The sequence below is a fragment of the Elephantulus edwardii genome, unplaced genomic scaffold (genome assembly GCF_000299155.1).
Source record: "Elephantulus edwardii isolate Elephantulus edwardi_28Jun2011 unplaced genomic scaffold, EleEdw1.0 scaffold00133, whole genome shotgun sequence".
Classification (NCBI taxonomy): domain Eukaryota; kingdom Metazoa; phylum Chordata; class Mammalia; order Macroscelidea; family Macroscelididae; genus Elephantulus; species Elephantulus edwardii.
This window is the reverse complement of record NW_006399883.1, coordinates 7,063,418-7,076,343: the sequence shown is the minus strand read 5'-3', so window position 1 is coordinate 7,076,343 and position 12,926 is coordinate 7,063,418. Positions and strand designations below refer to the sequence as shown.

Sequence of the window (12,926 nt, the reverse complement as noted above, 5' to 3'; positions counted from 1 at the left end):
GAGGCAAATCTAATGGCAATCGGTGGACTGAATAGAGTTTGGTTGTGACGTATTCCATGAACCATCCACTGTTCCCCGGTGAGCAAATGGTGTTTAATCAAAGTCTCACTAGGACTGACACCAAGTCAAGCTGTCACGGGTGTGAGTGAGGACTTGGAGGAACAAAACAATGCGACAAAGAAAGCCCGATGTTAGTGAGGCTGGAATGGCCAGCAACTGACCTCACTCTTAAGCACAGCTTGTTCTGCTCGCAAAGTTTATGTGGCCTGTGAAATTGTGAAGTGCTGGTGGGTATCACTCGCACGCTGTCCAGCATAGGGGATGAATCGCAGGCCTGGAAACCCTAATGCAACCAGAGAGCACACGTGCGTGGAGCTGCGATGCTGCAAGAGGGCACTTAATATCAGGGCTGTTCATCACATTTCATTTCCAGACTTGTCTATGATGAGCAATCCTCCCTCCAGCCCCTCACAGCAATTCCCACAGAGCCCTGTCTCTTGGAGATGCTGCTCCAAAAACAGCTGAAGGAGAAAAAAGAGGCACATGTAACAAAATAGGTGGAAGAGGTTATGCCTGGGACTAGCCTAGAAAATGCGGAGTCCCAGTGTCATTGGACAAACGGCAGGGCAGGCTGAGCTGGCCTTTCATTCTGGCTGCCCAGATGGCCACTCAGGCCCACACCCTGTGTAGGAAGTGACTGCTGAGAGTGACAGCACGAAATGAAAACCCAGTGGTCTTAGCAAAGTCTCACAGCCAGGCAAAGGGACCCAAGAGCCTTAAATTTCATGGCACTGATGAAGAACAATGACATAAAAACAACCTAAGAGACATTCACAGAGCACTTAGCATTGCTGAGCCTATAAAGCACTTCCCAAGGATTAGCTGATTTAATCTTCCCATAGTCTGTGCAGTAGGCACGACCTTCATGCCCATTTCATAGATGAAGAGACTGAGGCACAGGCAGACTAGTAACTCAGTGGATGAAGCCATACATACAGCTACTGAGTTAAACTCAGATAAAGATGGCTCCAAGTCAACGAGTTCACTCATGATTTCAAATCATAACAAATGAACCCTGGAGTCGAGTCTGCTCCCACCCCTGATCTATCCCACTTTCACATAACATTAGCCTTCCAAAGTTAAGACCACAATGGCCTAGAAGGTAGAAATCAGGTGTTTGAGGGAACAAACATAGTTTTTCCAGAAGACACAAAACTACACTCATTGCAATAGGTCTGCACTTTGCTAAGTGAAGAACTAAAAGAAAATTACTAAGGCTAAAAACAAAAAGAAAAAAACCCCTAAGCCAGGTCGAGAATATAAAGCAAATGGAATAAAATGTTCTGACTCTTCCTGCAATTATCTTGGCTGAGTTTTCAGGGTGCTGAGTTTCTGTTACAGGCATGTGCTCCTGTTGGGTGGTTACCTTGGGGATTTGGAGAGGAAAAGAGAGTTATAGGGAAGGGGAGGGAGCAGATGGGAATGGGGTTAAGGCTGGTAAATGTCACTCTCATTTGCAAAGATATTGGTTCTGAGATTGGAAACGCTTTGGTGCCACCTTTAAGGTCACTGGATGAATCTGTATAGTGACCCACAAGATAAGGTCCTAATGTACCTTTACACAGATGCCGTAAGCATTTTTTTCTTCTTCTTTAAGTTCCTACAGATTGTTCTTTCGGGGCCTGGGTTGTTGAACAGTTCCTTGGAAGGGGATTAGGCAGGGAACAAAGGAGATACAAAGTCTTGTGTACTGAAAGGTTGGGGAGACTTTGTCTCACATATTTTGGGCGTGTTATCAGGAAAGGTCATACCCTGAAGAAGGACTTTGCTTTGAATAGTTGAGGGCCAATGAAAAGGAGGAAGCTTCTCAAAGAGAAAGCCTGACAAATGGCTGTAACAATAGACTCAGGCCAGTGATGACTGTGAGGAGGACACAGGACGCAGGGCCGCTGTGCGTCAGAACTGACCTGATGGCACGAATAACATCATGCTGAAAGAGGGCAGTGGTAGAATGCTTCCCTCCTACTCTAGAGACCAGGTTCAACTCCCAGTCAATACACCTCAAGTAGAGCCACCACCTGTCTGTCAGTGGAGCTGAGGCCGAACAGATCTCAGTAGAGCCTGCAAACTAAGAGACTAGCAGGAAGGCCTGGTGAGCTACTTGTGAAAGTCAGACAGTAAAGATCTAGGGACCACAGCAGTGCAGAGCCAGGCCATGCTTCTTTCTGCTGAGCATGGATCTCATGCGGGGGTATGAGGCTATTACAGCACAGCCAACAAAAATGCCTGATCCAGGCCATGGTCTTCACAATTACTTGCTATGCATCAGAGAGCCATATAATTACTAAGGATGACAGAAGAACAATCAATGCCTTTGAGCTGTGGTGCTGGAGAAGAGCTTTGAACATACCATGGACCGCCAAGAGAGCGAACAGGTATGTCCTGAGGAGGGTGAAACCAAGATTCTTCTTGGAGGCTAGGATTTTGAAGCTCTGTCTCACATACTTTGGGCAAATGTCCAGGAGGGACTGGTCCTTGGAGAAGGACATCATGCTTGGAAGGGTCGAGGGACAGCACAGGAGAGGAAGACCCCAGATGAGACGAATTAACACATAATGGGGATAGATGTATCAGAGGTAGTGAGACTGGCTCAGGACAGGGTAGGGTTCAGAGCTGTTGTACATATAGGGTCACTAGAGTCACAGGCACCTCAATGGCACATAACAGCAATACTTTGAAATGTGCACTTTCTCAAAAGCTGGCAGTACAGTCACCAAACCACAGAAGGAGGAGGAAAACAGCCTAGTGAGCTGCTCTGTGGCCTTGACTCAGCTTCGTTCCAAGTCAGGTTCCATCAAGGATGGCTGTGCTTTTAAACAAGCAGCCAGCAGCCTGGATGGGGGCTTGCCTCTCATCTCATCACCTGCCCTGCTGAGGGCAGAGAAAACAAGGACAAGAGAAAATCCCTGTCTGGGGCAAGACCAGTTGCTGGACCAATTGCTGTCCCCACTCAGGCAGGCACCTGAAGGTTCTCTGCATTCTCTTGGGACTCACTAAGCTTTTCTCAATTCCTTAGGCTCAGTGAGACTGACTGGGTGTGTCACGTACAACCAGATAAGTGAGTGGTAGGAATGGAAGGGGGGTTTGTGCTGGAAAAATCTTGCGGTGTTAGCTGTCATTCCCCTGGTAGTAAATGTAGGGCGGGGTGCTGGGGCTCAGCTTCTCTGTCACCCGAGGCTATGGGAAGCCAGCCTGCTCACCTCCCTCTGACCTGTGCCCTGACTCTGGCACTGGGACCCACCTGTCGGCCAGTTCACCGAACTTCTACTTAAGACACCACACCCTTCCTCTGCCCGTGTTCCTTCTGGATGACAGGAACTCTCTCTAGAAAGCAATGAACCTCAGAGGCACAGGGTGTGAGACAGCTCAGTCCAAAAGCCACAGCATCCCTCCCGGAGACCAAGACTGAGGTCTGCAGAGCAGTGGGAGCCCAGGGCCTGGGGCCTCCTCTCTGGTCATTTCTGGCTCTGATTCACAGAGGACTCACAGCAGTGCTAGAACAAGTGACGTGAGTGCACCTGCCAGGTCCACAGGAGCTGGAGGTGACCACTTTGCTAGTGACATTGTAACAAAAACATCAGCAGTGGATATTTTTAAAGAACAGAAATGTATTGTCTCACAGTGCACGGATGCTAGAAGGCCCAGTTCAAGGCCCTGGCTATGGGGCAGGCTTTCTGTTTGTCCACTTTGGGGGAACATCTTTAATTCAGCTTCTCTTAACCCTGGCTCTCCTTAGCAATCTCCATGGCTATCTAGCTTTCCCTGTTTTTTTTGCTTGCTGCTGGGTCTAATCTGATTTTTCTTATATTCCAGGAATGATTAGGCTTATGGCGCCGTATGTTGGTATGTTCTAACATAACACAGCAAAGGGTAACGTAATGTAGCATGACGTAGCATAACATGCAACATAACGTCACATCATAACATAGCACAAGATAGGATTACATTCACAGATTTAGGAATCAGGACCCCACCACAAGGACACGATTCATTCCATCCCAGGGACTGAGCGATGTGTGACCTTCTACAGACTCCTCACATGCCCAGGCTGCTTGGGGCACCTTATGTGTGCCACAGAGCAACATCTGCACCCTCACGAATGAGGGGACCGCTACCATGTCTGCCTACAGATGAGACAGTGTGGGCCCCAGGCGGTGACATGAGTGGCCTAGGCTTTCCAGCCAGCTGGATGGAGCCGGGCCCATGAGCTGCCTGCCCCAGTGCCACCGTCACCTCTCCAAGGGATGGCCATCCCCTCTGAGATGGCCATGTGGCATCAGGTGAGAAACGTGTTATATCACTGGTCATCACATCAGGGCTGGTGTCCACCCTCCAGCCACCCTCTCCCAGATCTCTGGCTGTTAGAAATGGCTGACTGAGAAGCATACAACTAGAAAGAGAAAAACATCACCATCAAATAGACCCCATGGAGACTTTATGTGTTACAGAATAGAAATACTCCAAAGGGTTTTCTCGGCTGTAATCTTTTAAGGAAGCAGATTGCCAGGTCTTTCTTCAATGCTACAGTGGTGGATAGGTTCAAACCACCAACTAGTTATTACTGTTATTAGCTAGTTGTGATTGTTGTGTGTTGTGGGATGTTGAGGAGGAAGGAAAGGCCTCTGGCCAGGACAGATTGCCTAAGCTCCAGATAAATGCAAGCCTCCCAATGGCCTTTAATATGGGGTAGAGAAAGTGCCTCTGTGTTTGGCTGTACCGGTCTGTTGAGCTGAGAGGGGTCCGCATGAGGCTGAGGTTCTCCTAACCAATCTACATGTCCCACATCTGTAAGCCCACCCTATGGTCTTCCTTTTTGTATGAGTGCAGTGCAGTCCCAATAAAATTGAGCTCCTCTCCACCACCCCACCCCAACTATCATTTTAATCCTGAGAACCCCTAAAGGGTGTGGGATGATCCCCCTCTCGAATTTCCTTCCATTAGAATTAGTTTATATTATGGTTTCAATATCCATAAAGGGATTACTGGAACCAAGAAGGATGGCTGGGAGAGCGGATGTCCCCATGGCAATGCAGAGGATGGGACAGTGTGCTCAAGCTGAGAGAACATGCGACAGGTTAGCTTGGCCTGTGGTATAAACTGTAACAAAAAACAAACTCACTGCTATTGAGAGTTTATCCTGACTATTGATGACCCCCCTGCACCACAGAGGAGAAATAGGGTCTTCATGTGGTCTGGTGGTGCAGTGTTTAAAGAAGTTCCCCACTAACCAGAAGGTTGGTGGTTTAATCACATCAGCAGCTCCACAGGAGAAAGATGTAGCCGTTTGCTTCCATAAAGATTTGCAGCCTTGGAAACCCTATGGGAAACTCTGCTGCCTACTCTGTTCTACCGGTTCCCTATAAGTTGGAATTAACTCAGTGGTAGTGGTAGTCTTACAGAAGCAGATTTCCAGGCCTTTATTATGTGGTACTGCTGGGTGGTTTTGAACCACCAAGCTTTTGGTGAGTAGTTGAGAACAATCTTTTTTTTTTTTGCCATCTACATAACTCAACAACACTGAATTCACTGCCACTAAGTCAGAACCAGTTCAAAGCTGACCCTCAATTGGGTCTCTGATACTATAAACAGCATGGTAAGAGCATGTCTATCTTTCTCCCTCAGAGATGCTGGGTGGATTTGAACCATCAGAGAAATGTAGCCTTTGGGTTGGCAGGACAACACCCTGTGGGTTATGCCAATAGAGCTCCTTTCTCTATCATCTGCATAGCCCTGTAAAAAAATGAGTAATGCCTCAGGAAGTAATGACAGGAAGAGGTGCTATGAATGTGGAACCAGGTAAGTGTACACATTTTTAAATGAAAAGAGATTTTCATTTGGACTCTGCAGAGCAGTTGCATTCACAGATTGCTAAATGGAGCCAAGAGGTCCGTGATGAACAGCTGGGCAGGGCACAGATGGATACCTCAAATATGGGAAGGGGAATTCACCTGAAGGAGAGGAACATGCTGAACACACCCGTTTGTGCCTGTGGCGAAAAGGCAGTGGGCTCAGAAGTCCCTTCAAGGACACAGGGCCTGAGCCAGGCCTGAGGGAGAAATGGGTAGTGTGGAGGGCGGGAAGTTTTCTGGGCTAGGAGCGCAGTAGAGGCCAAGGATGTCCAGGGCATGTTTGAGGGCCTGAGCCAGGAGAGACATCACCAGGGCAATAGTGGGGCCAGGGACTGGGCGGGCTCAGGCGGCTAAGTGCCAGCTTCAGAGGAAGTGCCACATGGTCGACTCCATGGGGATGACCTTGCTCCCAGCCGGAACAGGACCAGGCTGGGCTAGGGGCCAGAGCACTGTGCGCAGACTTGGACAGACCTCCGGCCAGCAGCTGAGCACCAGAGTATTGCCCAAACCAAAAGGAGCAGTCCCACATCCGGCCAACCACAGAGGGGACACCATAGAATATGCTTACAAATATTCAAAGCCCAAAAGGCAAGCCAGTTGCTGTCGAGCTGACACGGACCCAGGACAGCTCCACTCGAGTCAGAGTAGAACTGTGATCAGGGTTTCAGTGGCTGATTCTTCTGGACGCAGACGACCAGGCCTTTCTTCCGAGGTGGCTCTGAATAGACTTGAACTCCTAACACTTTGGTTAGCAGCCAAATATGGTAATCATTTGAACCACAAGGGACACTAGCAAAATTCATGTAGCTATTTATTCATGATGACCAGGGCTCACCCAAAGAGCAAGCAGGAATAAAGTGCTCAGAGGGCTGAGGGTGGCCCCAGCAGAGTACAATGACAAGGGAACATGTCTTGAGGGTACTGATGGTTTGGGAAGATTTGCATCTGAGAGATCTTTTCACTCAATGGGTCTCTGAAGCTCCCAGGAGCAAAGTGCTGCATGAATGTGGCTCACTGGACCCAAGCCAATGCCTGGCCCGAGAGTTCTAGAAGGCCTCACTAGGACTCATTTGGAAGGTTAGTATCCCCAAGCTTGGCATAGCATCTGGCAGGAACCCCAAAGCCCTGCATTCCAGCCATCCCTGTCACCTCTGGGGCGCTGTAACTCAGTGTACCTTTCTCTACGCAGGTGTTAAGGCCCAGGGTCTCTAGGGTCTAGAGAACCACACCTGGACAAAGGTAATGGGGTCCTAGATTGTAGAGTGGGGTCTTTCTGGAGCAGGCATTCCCATCTCTCCAGGCCCTATTCCCTCTGCCTCCTTCTTCTAAAGCCCACCTGGGGGATTACACCAAGTCTTCATCTTTGCTCCCTGGCAAGCCAAGGAGCAGTCAATTCGGGATAGTGGTGCAGAGATTCCTAATCAAGAACATTCCATTAGCTACACAGTCTGCATCAGAGGCTCCTTGCATTATTTCATATGGCCCTTCAAGAAATAATCTCTGTGACTACCACACAATGACTATTGGGTGTTCCATACATATAAGATGTATGGAGCCTGTGATGTTGGGGTTATGTGCCAATGTGAGTGGGCCATGATCCCAAGTATTGTCAGTATGTCCTCCAATTTGATCTGATGTAATGATCTATCATCTTTTGATGTATTATAAGCCCTAACTTCTATGATTGCACTTATGGTCCCAACTGGGAGTGAGATATCTATTATGTTAATGAGAAAGGCTTATGGTTCGCTATCCCTTGAGTCACTGTCTTCCTAGAGGATGTGATTCAAGTCATAACCCTTACCCTAGTCACTACCCTGACCCTTATTCAAGTCACCACCCTTGCTCGAGTCATACCTTTAGCTTAAAAGAAATGAGAGACAGATGAGCAGAGGGGGACCCCAGGACCACTAAGAAAGAAGAGCCAGGAGTGGAGCATGGTGCAGGATCAATGCACAGAGAAGCTCACTGACTTAGGGAACAGACAGAGAGAGAGAGAATGAGAGTGAGCTGTAACATGAGAAGCAGCTGTAGAGAGATACTAACAGCAGAACAGCAGAACCAGGAGACTGGTGGGAGACTAACAGGAGAGAGAGAGAGAGAGAGAGAGAGCAGAAAGAGGAGAAAGGACGCTTGCTGGTGGGGTAGCACTCCTCCAGGAACTTGGTGGAGCTGTGCTTGCTGATGCAGGATGCTCGAGGCCACTGCTGTGAGGCCGAGGATTACTGCTAGAGTCCAGTGCCTTAGGGTACGTTCTTCTGGCAGAGCTAGAAGAGCTTTGTAACCGTTGTCTTATCCAGCAGGACAGAGGCCAAGTTGAGTGGTGGAGAGAAAGGCCTGCCTATGGGCACGTCTGAAAAGAGACTGTCTTGATCTAAGAACTGTGCCCCAAGTGTTCTCGGACTTGAATTGTAATCTTTAGTTCCCTAATAAGTCTCATGATTGTTTGATCTGTGAGTCTTACAGGGCCACTCTAACAAATTCTCAAACTAAGCAGAGAAGCAAAAGGTGTCAAGGGAAGGCTGCCTGGTGCCAAATTGGTAAAAAGGCTGGGAGTTCCAGGTTTTCCTGACCTCCACCTCATAGAAATCAACCTTGGGGCATTCACGATCCTCCTTTTCATTTCTGTAGAGGTGCCCCTGCCATGACATCTTTCTAGCCACGGAGGAAGGGAATGCTATTTACTAGGACTCTCACTAGCTCTCTGACGCAGCCTCAGGCCTTGCCCTGCTGCCGCACCATCACAGTGACCCCTAAAACAATGCCAGTGAGAGCCAGCGCTGGACCAGTGCTTGGCTCAGGCTGCAGAGGTGAGTCTCAGTGTGGCCACTACTCACTAGGAACTAACTGAGCATCCCTAGTGTCACACTCACACTGTGTCCCAGATCACAGGCCATCAGTGTTCACAGACATTTCTCCAATAACTATGTGGTTTGCCTTTTTCTCCCTACTTCTTGCAGTAGGTCATCCTACTGTCATTGCTATTTCACAGCTGAGCAAACAGTGGCACACAGAGGTTAGGCTCTCAACCCAAGAGCACAGTGCGCTGAAGTGGAGAGGCTGGGAGTGGAAGCTCAGTCTGCGCCCCCACCCCCCGTCCCCCATGGAAAGCTGCAGAATAGGAACTGGGTCTACCAACATGGTTTGTGCATCCCCCTGACATCCACTGCTGGTTCTCACTTTGCACCCCATATATACAGTGTGACTCTGAGCCAGCCCAAAGTTTTCCTATTGTAAGAAAAGGCATAGAGGCCTGGCCAAGGTGATGTCGCCTAAATTCTCTAAAGTTCTCATCCTCAGAGGAAACATGGGCGCTTCGGCCAGCCTCCCTGTCACCAACTGGAGACCTTGGCCCCATGTTCTGCTGGAGTGGAGATCATCTGCATAGGTCACCATTTCCCACGTCCTTTTCCTCTCAATCTTTCCACTCCTGGAGAAGTGTAAGATGACCTAAGGCAAGGAACACAGTGTGGGAGCTGACCACTCCCTGTGCCATGACTGACAGCCAGCACAACACAGGAGGCTCCTTGGAAAAGTTCCTGGGTGGCGCAAGCACTTTACACTAAAGATGGGTGGTTGGACACACATGATGCCATCACAAAAGAAAGGCTTGGCAATTTGTTTCTGTAAAGATTTCAGTCAAGAAAACATTTCTACTCTGATACACGCATGCATGGGACATAGCATGAGTTAGTTGGGCTTGACTTGAGGGCAACTGTTTGGCGAGTTTCTGTTCCTCAAGCAACATGAGTTGTTTCCCCCCACGGCCTTCAATGGGGAGATGATGGGGTAGCTAAGAGGGGGGGGGATACACCTGCATGCTGGGAATATGAGGCTCAGAAACAACCCAGAGCCTGGGCCTTAAGAGGAGACATAGCAGCCCTGATAATTTGTTGTTGTTAGGGCCTTCAAGTTGAGTATGAATCTGAGAGACCCTATGAACAACAGATCTGAGCCCTGTCCTGTCCTGTGCCCTCCTTATCTCTGACACACTCAAACCCATTGCTGCAGTCACTGTGACAATCCACCTGGGTAAGGATATGCCTCTCCTTTGCCATCTTTCCACCTTTCCAATATGTTTTTGCTAAGAAATCTCAAGTCCACAGTACTGTGGGTGTGGAGACTTGGAGGACTTGCCTTCAGCACATGCTGGAAGCCCACTCTTTACCAGAGCTAAGTGTCTGGCTCTGCCCACCCAAGCAGTGCTGAAGGCAAAGGGCAAGGGCACAATTAAGAACAAATAGTGAGACTTGTTCCGAGGGCATAGGGGTAAATATCATGGTGTGCCTCTTCCCATATTCGCATCAGTTTTAGGGCCTTTAAGGAAAAGAAAGAACCAAGCTCAATGTGTTCCCTGTATTTGGAGACATTATATCTTTATTTTCCCTTCTCATCTATAAAAGTGATACTGAGATTCCTGCTAACATCACTGATATCAAAGAACTGCCAGCTTATAAACACCAAGGAACAGCAAAGAGATTGATCAAGGTGTTGGAAAGTGGGGAGCTGTGATTCCCATCAGACTCACCCCTTCCCCAGGACACATCCTTCTCTCCACACACCATAGCCTCCTGCTCCCAGGACAAGCTGCAGGGCTGCCTTTCCTGAGGCAGGTCCAACCTGCCTGTCCACTGTGAACAGCCCTGCCTGCAATGATGGCTGACTGCTAGACCAGCCTTCCCCTCCTCCCTCTGGGGCCCAGTATCCACCCACTGCCACAGGGAGGGAGGCCTTGGGGAAGAGGCTGGCTTCAGTCTTACCTAACGATAAAGTCTTAACTCTTACAAAAAAACAGAACAAAGCAAAACACCATAAAAGACTGCTAAATTCTCACCTTGTGGGGTAGAAAGTTGGATGTATATGTGTGTGAGTAAACATGTCTCTGTACACATATAAGTGTGAACAGAGAAATATTCATCTGGACTCCCTTCCTTCCTTTGTGGGAAAATGAAGGTTATTCAACTCCTGTCAGCCTAAGTGCCTGGTCTTGGAAGTCAGGAACCTGGTCTAGTCCTGTATCTACCATTCATTAACTCGCTTACCAATGCTGATGGCATGAAAAGGGTGAACCACTTGAATCTGGGGGTGCTTGCAGCCCCACCCTCCCTGATTTCATTCAAGCTGCCTCCAGGTGAGGAAGGTGCTCCTGGGTAGTGTCAGAGGTTAACACATTTAGTGGCTGACAGACCTGGCCATTTTCTGGGGAACAATCAGCCGCTGAAACCCCTATGAGTTTCACAATTCTAGTACACACACGGGGTCCCCAGAAGTCAAAGCAGACTCCACAGTAACGGGTACTGGCTAAGGGCAGGGAGATTTCGGGGTGGGTGAGAGCGGGAAGAAGGTCTTTACTTTTCATTTCATGAAATTAAGCTTGGAAATAGGGGTAAGGGGCGGTTGGTGGCTTAAATCTCTGCACCTGCAGAGGCTGTGTGCAACTCTGAGACCCAGAGACCTGGGCAGTGACAGCTGCCCCCTCTGAGGCTGCCTGGGACATCCCTGCTCCCGGGCTCCGTCACTTGGGGCAACTCCTTTGGCATGGAGGCGAGGAGCAGGAGTCTAGGGTGTCACTGGAAAGTTCACTTTGTTTGTGAGCAATGCCTTTACAAGGACTTCCCCCCCACCCAGGGGCTTTAGGGAGAGCAAAAGGGTGTCTTCTTGTGGCCCCTGTACCAAATCAGACCCCAGGGTCCTGGATGCTCTGAACCAGAAAAGAGTTTGAAAGTGAAGAGCCACAGATAAGGGTTACCCTTTATCTTTGCCCTATGGGAAACAGCTAAGGGTTAGGGGCTCAGGACTACATACCTCCAAAAAGGAGGATTGTAGAACTGCAGATCTGGGCTAGGGACCATCTCAACCCAGCGCGGGTGGCGAAGGAGAGGCCAGGGCGGACCCCTAGAGGAGTCGTCCTGTCTCAGGTCGCCAACCTGCTTAGAGCTGGGTCAGCCCCGCCCCGCAGCACCTGCTCCAGCTGCATGCACAGAAAGCGGCAGTGGGGTCTCCCCTCAGTGGCCAGGATAGCCACAGCTGTCCGCAGGCCTGCCCCGGAGTTAGAGGGGGTGCAGGTTGCTTCTGGGGTCATTTCACAGAAAATTAAAGGCTTTACAAGACAACAGTGAATATAAAATCTCAGACTCACATGGTTTTAAGAAGGCAAGCTCTGACCGCGAAATGGGGGGGGGGGGGGAATATGCTCTCCCCTTGCGTGTCGCACCCTTTCACCGGGAGCTCGGAGGGAGTCTGAGCGTGGGGACACCTGCCCCGCTGCTCCCCCAGCCGAAGTTGTCCGCGCGTGGAGCGCCGCACAGGAGGCCAACCCGGGAACGAGGACGCGCGCACCGACCCGCCGAGTGGGGCCTCTGCCGCCTTCCCTCCGCGCCCTCCCCGCCCTGCGTCGCGTTCAGGCTCGCCTGCACCCCAACCCTGTCTCCGCATTGACCCCGTATTGCAGCCATCCGGGAATGGGGACTACTTGGGGGAGGTGCCGCAGGGTGGGCACAGCGAGGGTCGCAGGGGGAGGAAAAGCAGAGCGGGAGAAGGGGTGAGGGCTACCTTCTGGATGCGGCCATCGATGTCCAAGTAGATGGCCTTGGGCCGGTAGCTGGAGGAACCGGAGCCCATTGTGCACCCAGAGGCTGCACTTGGACTTTTCACGTACTTTCTCTCCGTCAGCCGCTGGTCGGGAGGGGGGAAGGGAAAGAGGAGGCACGGGCGGGGGCTGGACTCGGCGAGCAGCCAACCGGAGCGGGCCGCCACCACCGCTCGCCGAGCGCACCCGTGCCACCGCCGCGCACCGCCTCCTCCGGCCGCCGCTCGGCGCCCCCGCCGCCTCCCCGCCCTCCGCTCCCTCCCAGCGCGTCCTCCTCCTCTCGCCTTCGCTCTAGCACCCTTTTCTCCCGCCCTTTCTCCTCCTCCCTCTCGCCTTTCTCCTTCCCGATCTGATTTCTCCCTTTTCTCTTTACTACCTTTTCCTCCCCCACCCCAACATTTGGGCATCGACCCCCATTTGACCCAGGC

The 12,926-nt window shown here is 50.5% G+C and overlaps 1 protein-coding gene across 1 annotated transcript in view; it reads right to left on the bottom strand.

Annotated features, from left to right (window-relative positions):
- Positions 1–12,530, bottom strand: part of PDE9A (phosphodiesterase 9A) — a 153,669-nt gene extending 141,139 nt beyond the window's left edge. The window contains exon 1 of the mRNA XM_006894049.1: positions 12,462–12,530. Coding sequence (XP_006894111.1) covers positions 12,462–12,530 — 69 coding nt within the window. The remainder of the gene's footprint in view (positions 1–12,461) is intronic.
- Positions 12,531–12,926: the final 396 nt, after the last annotated feature.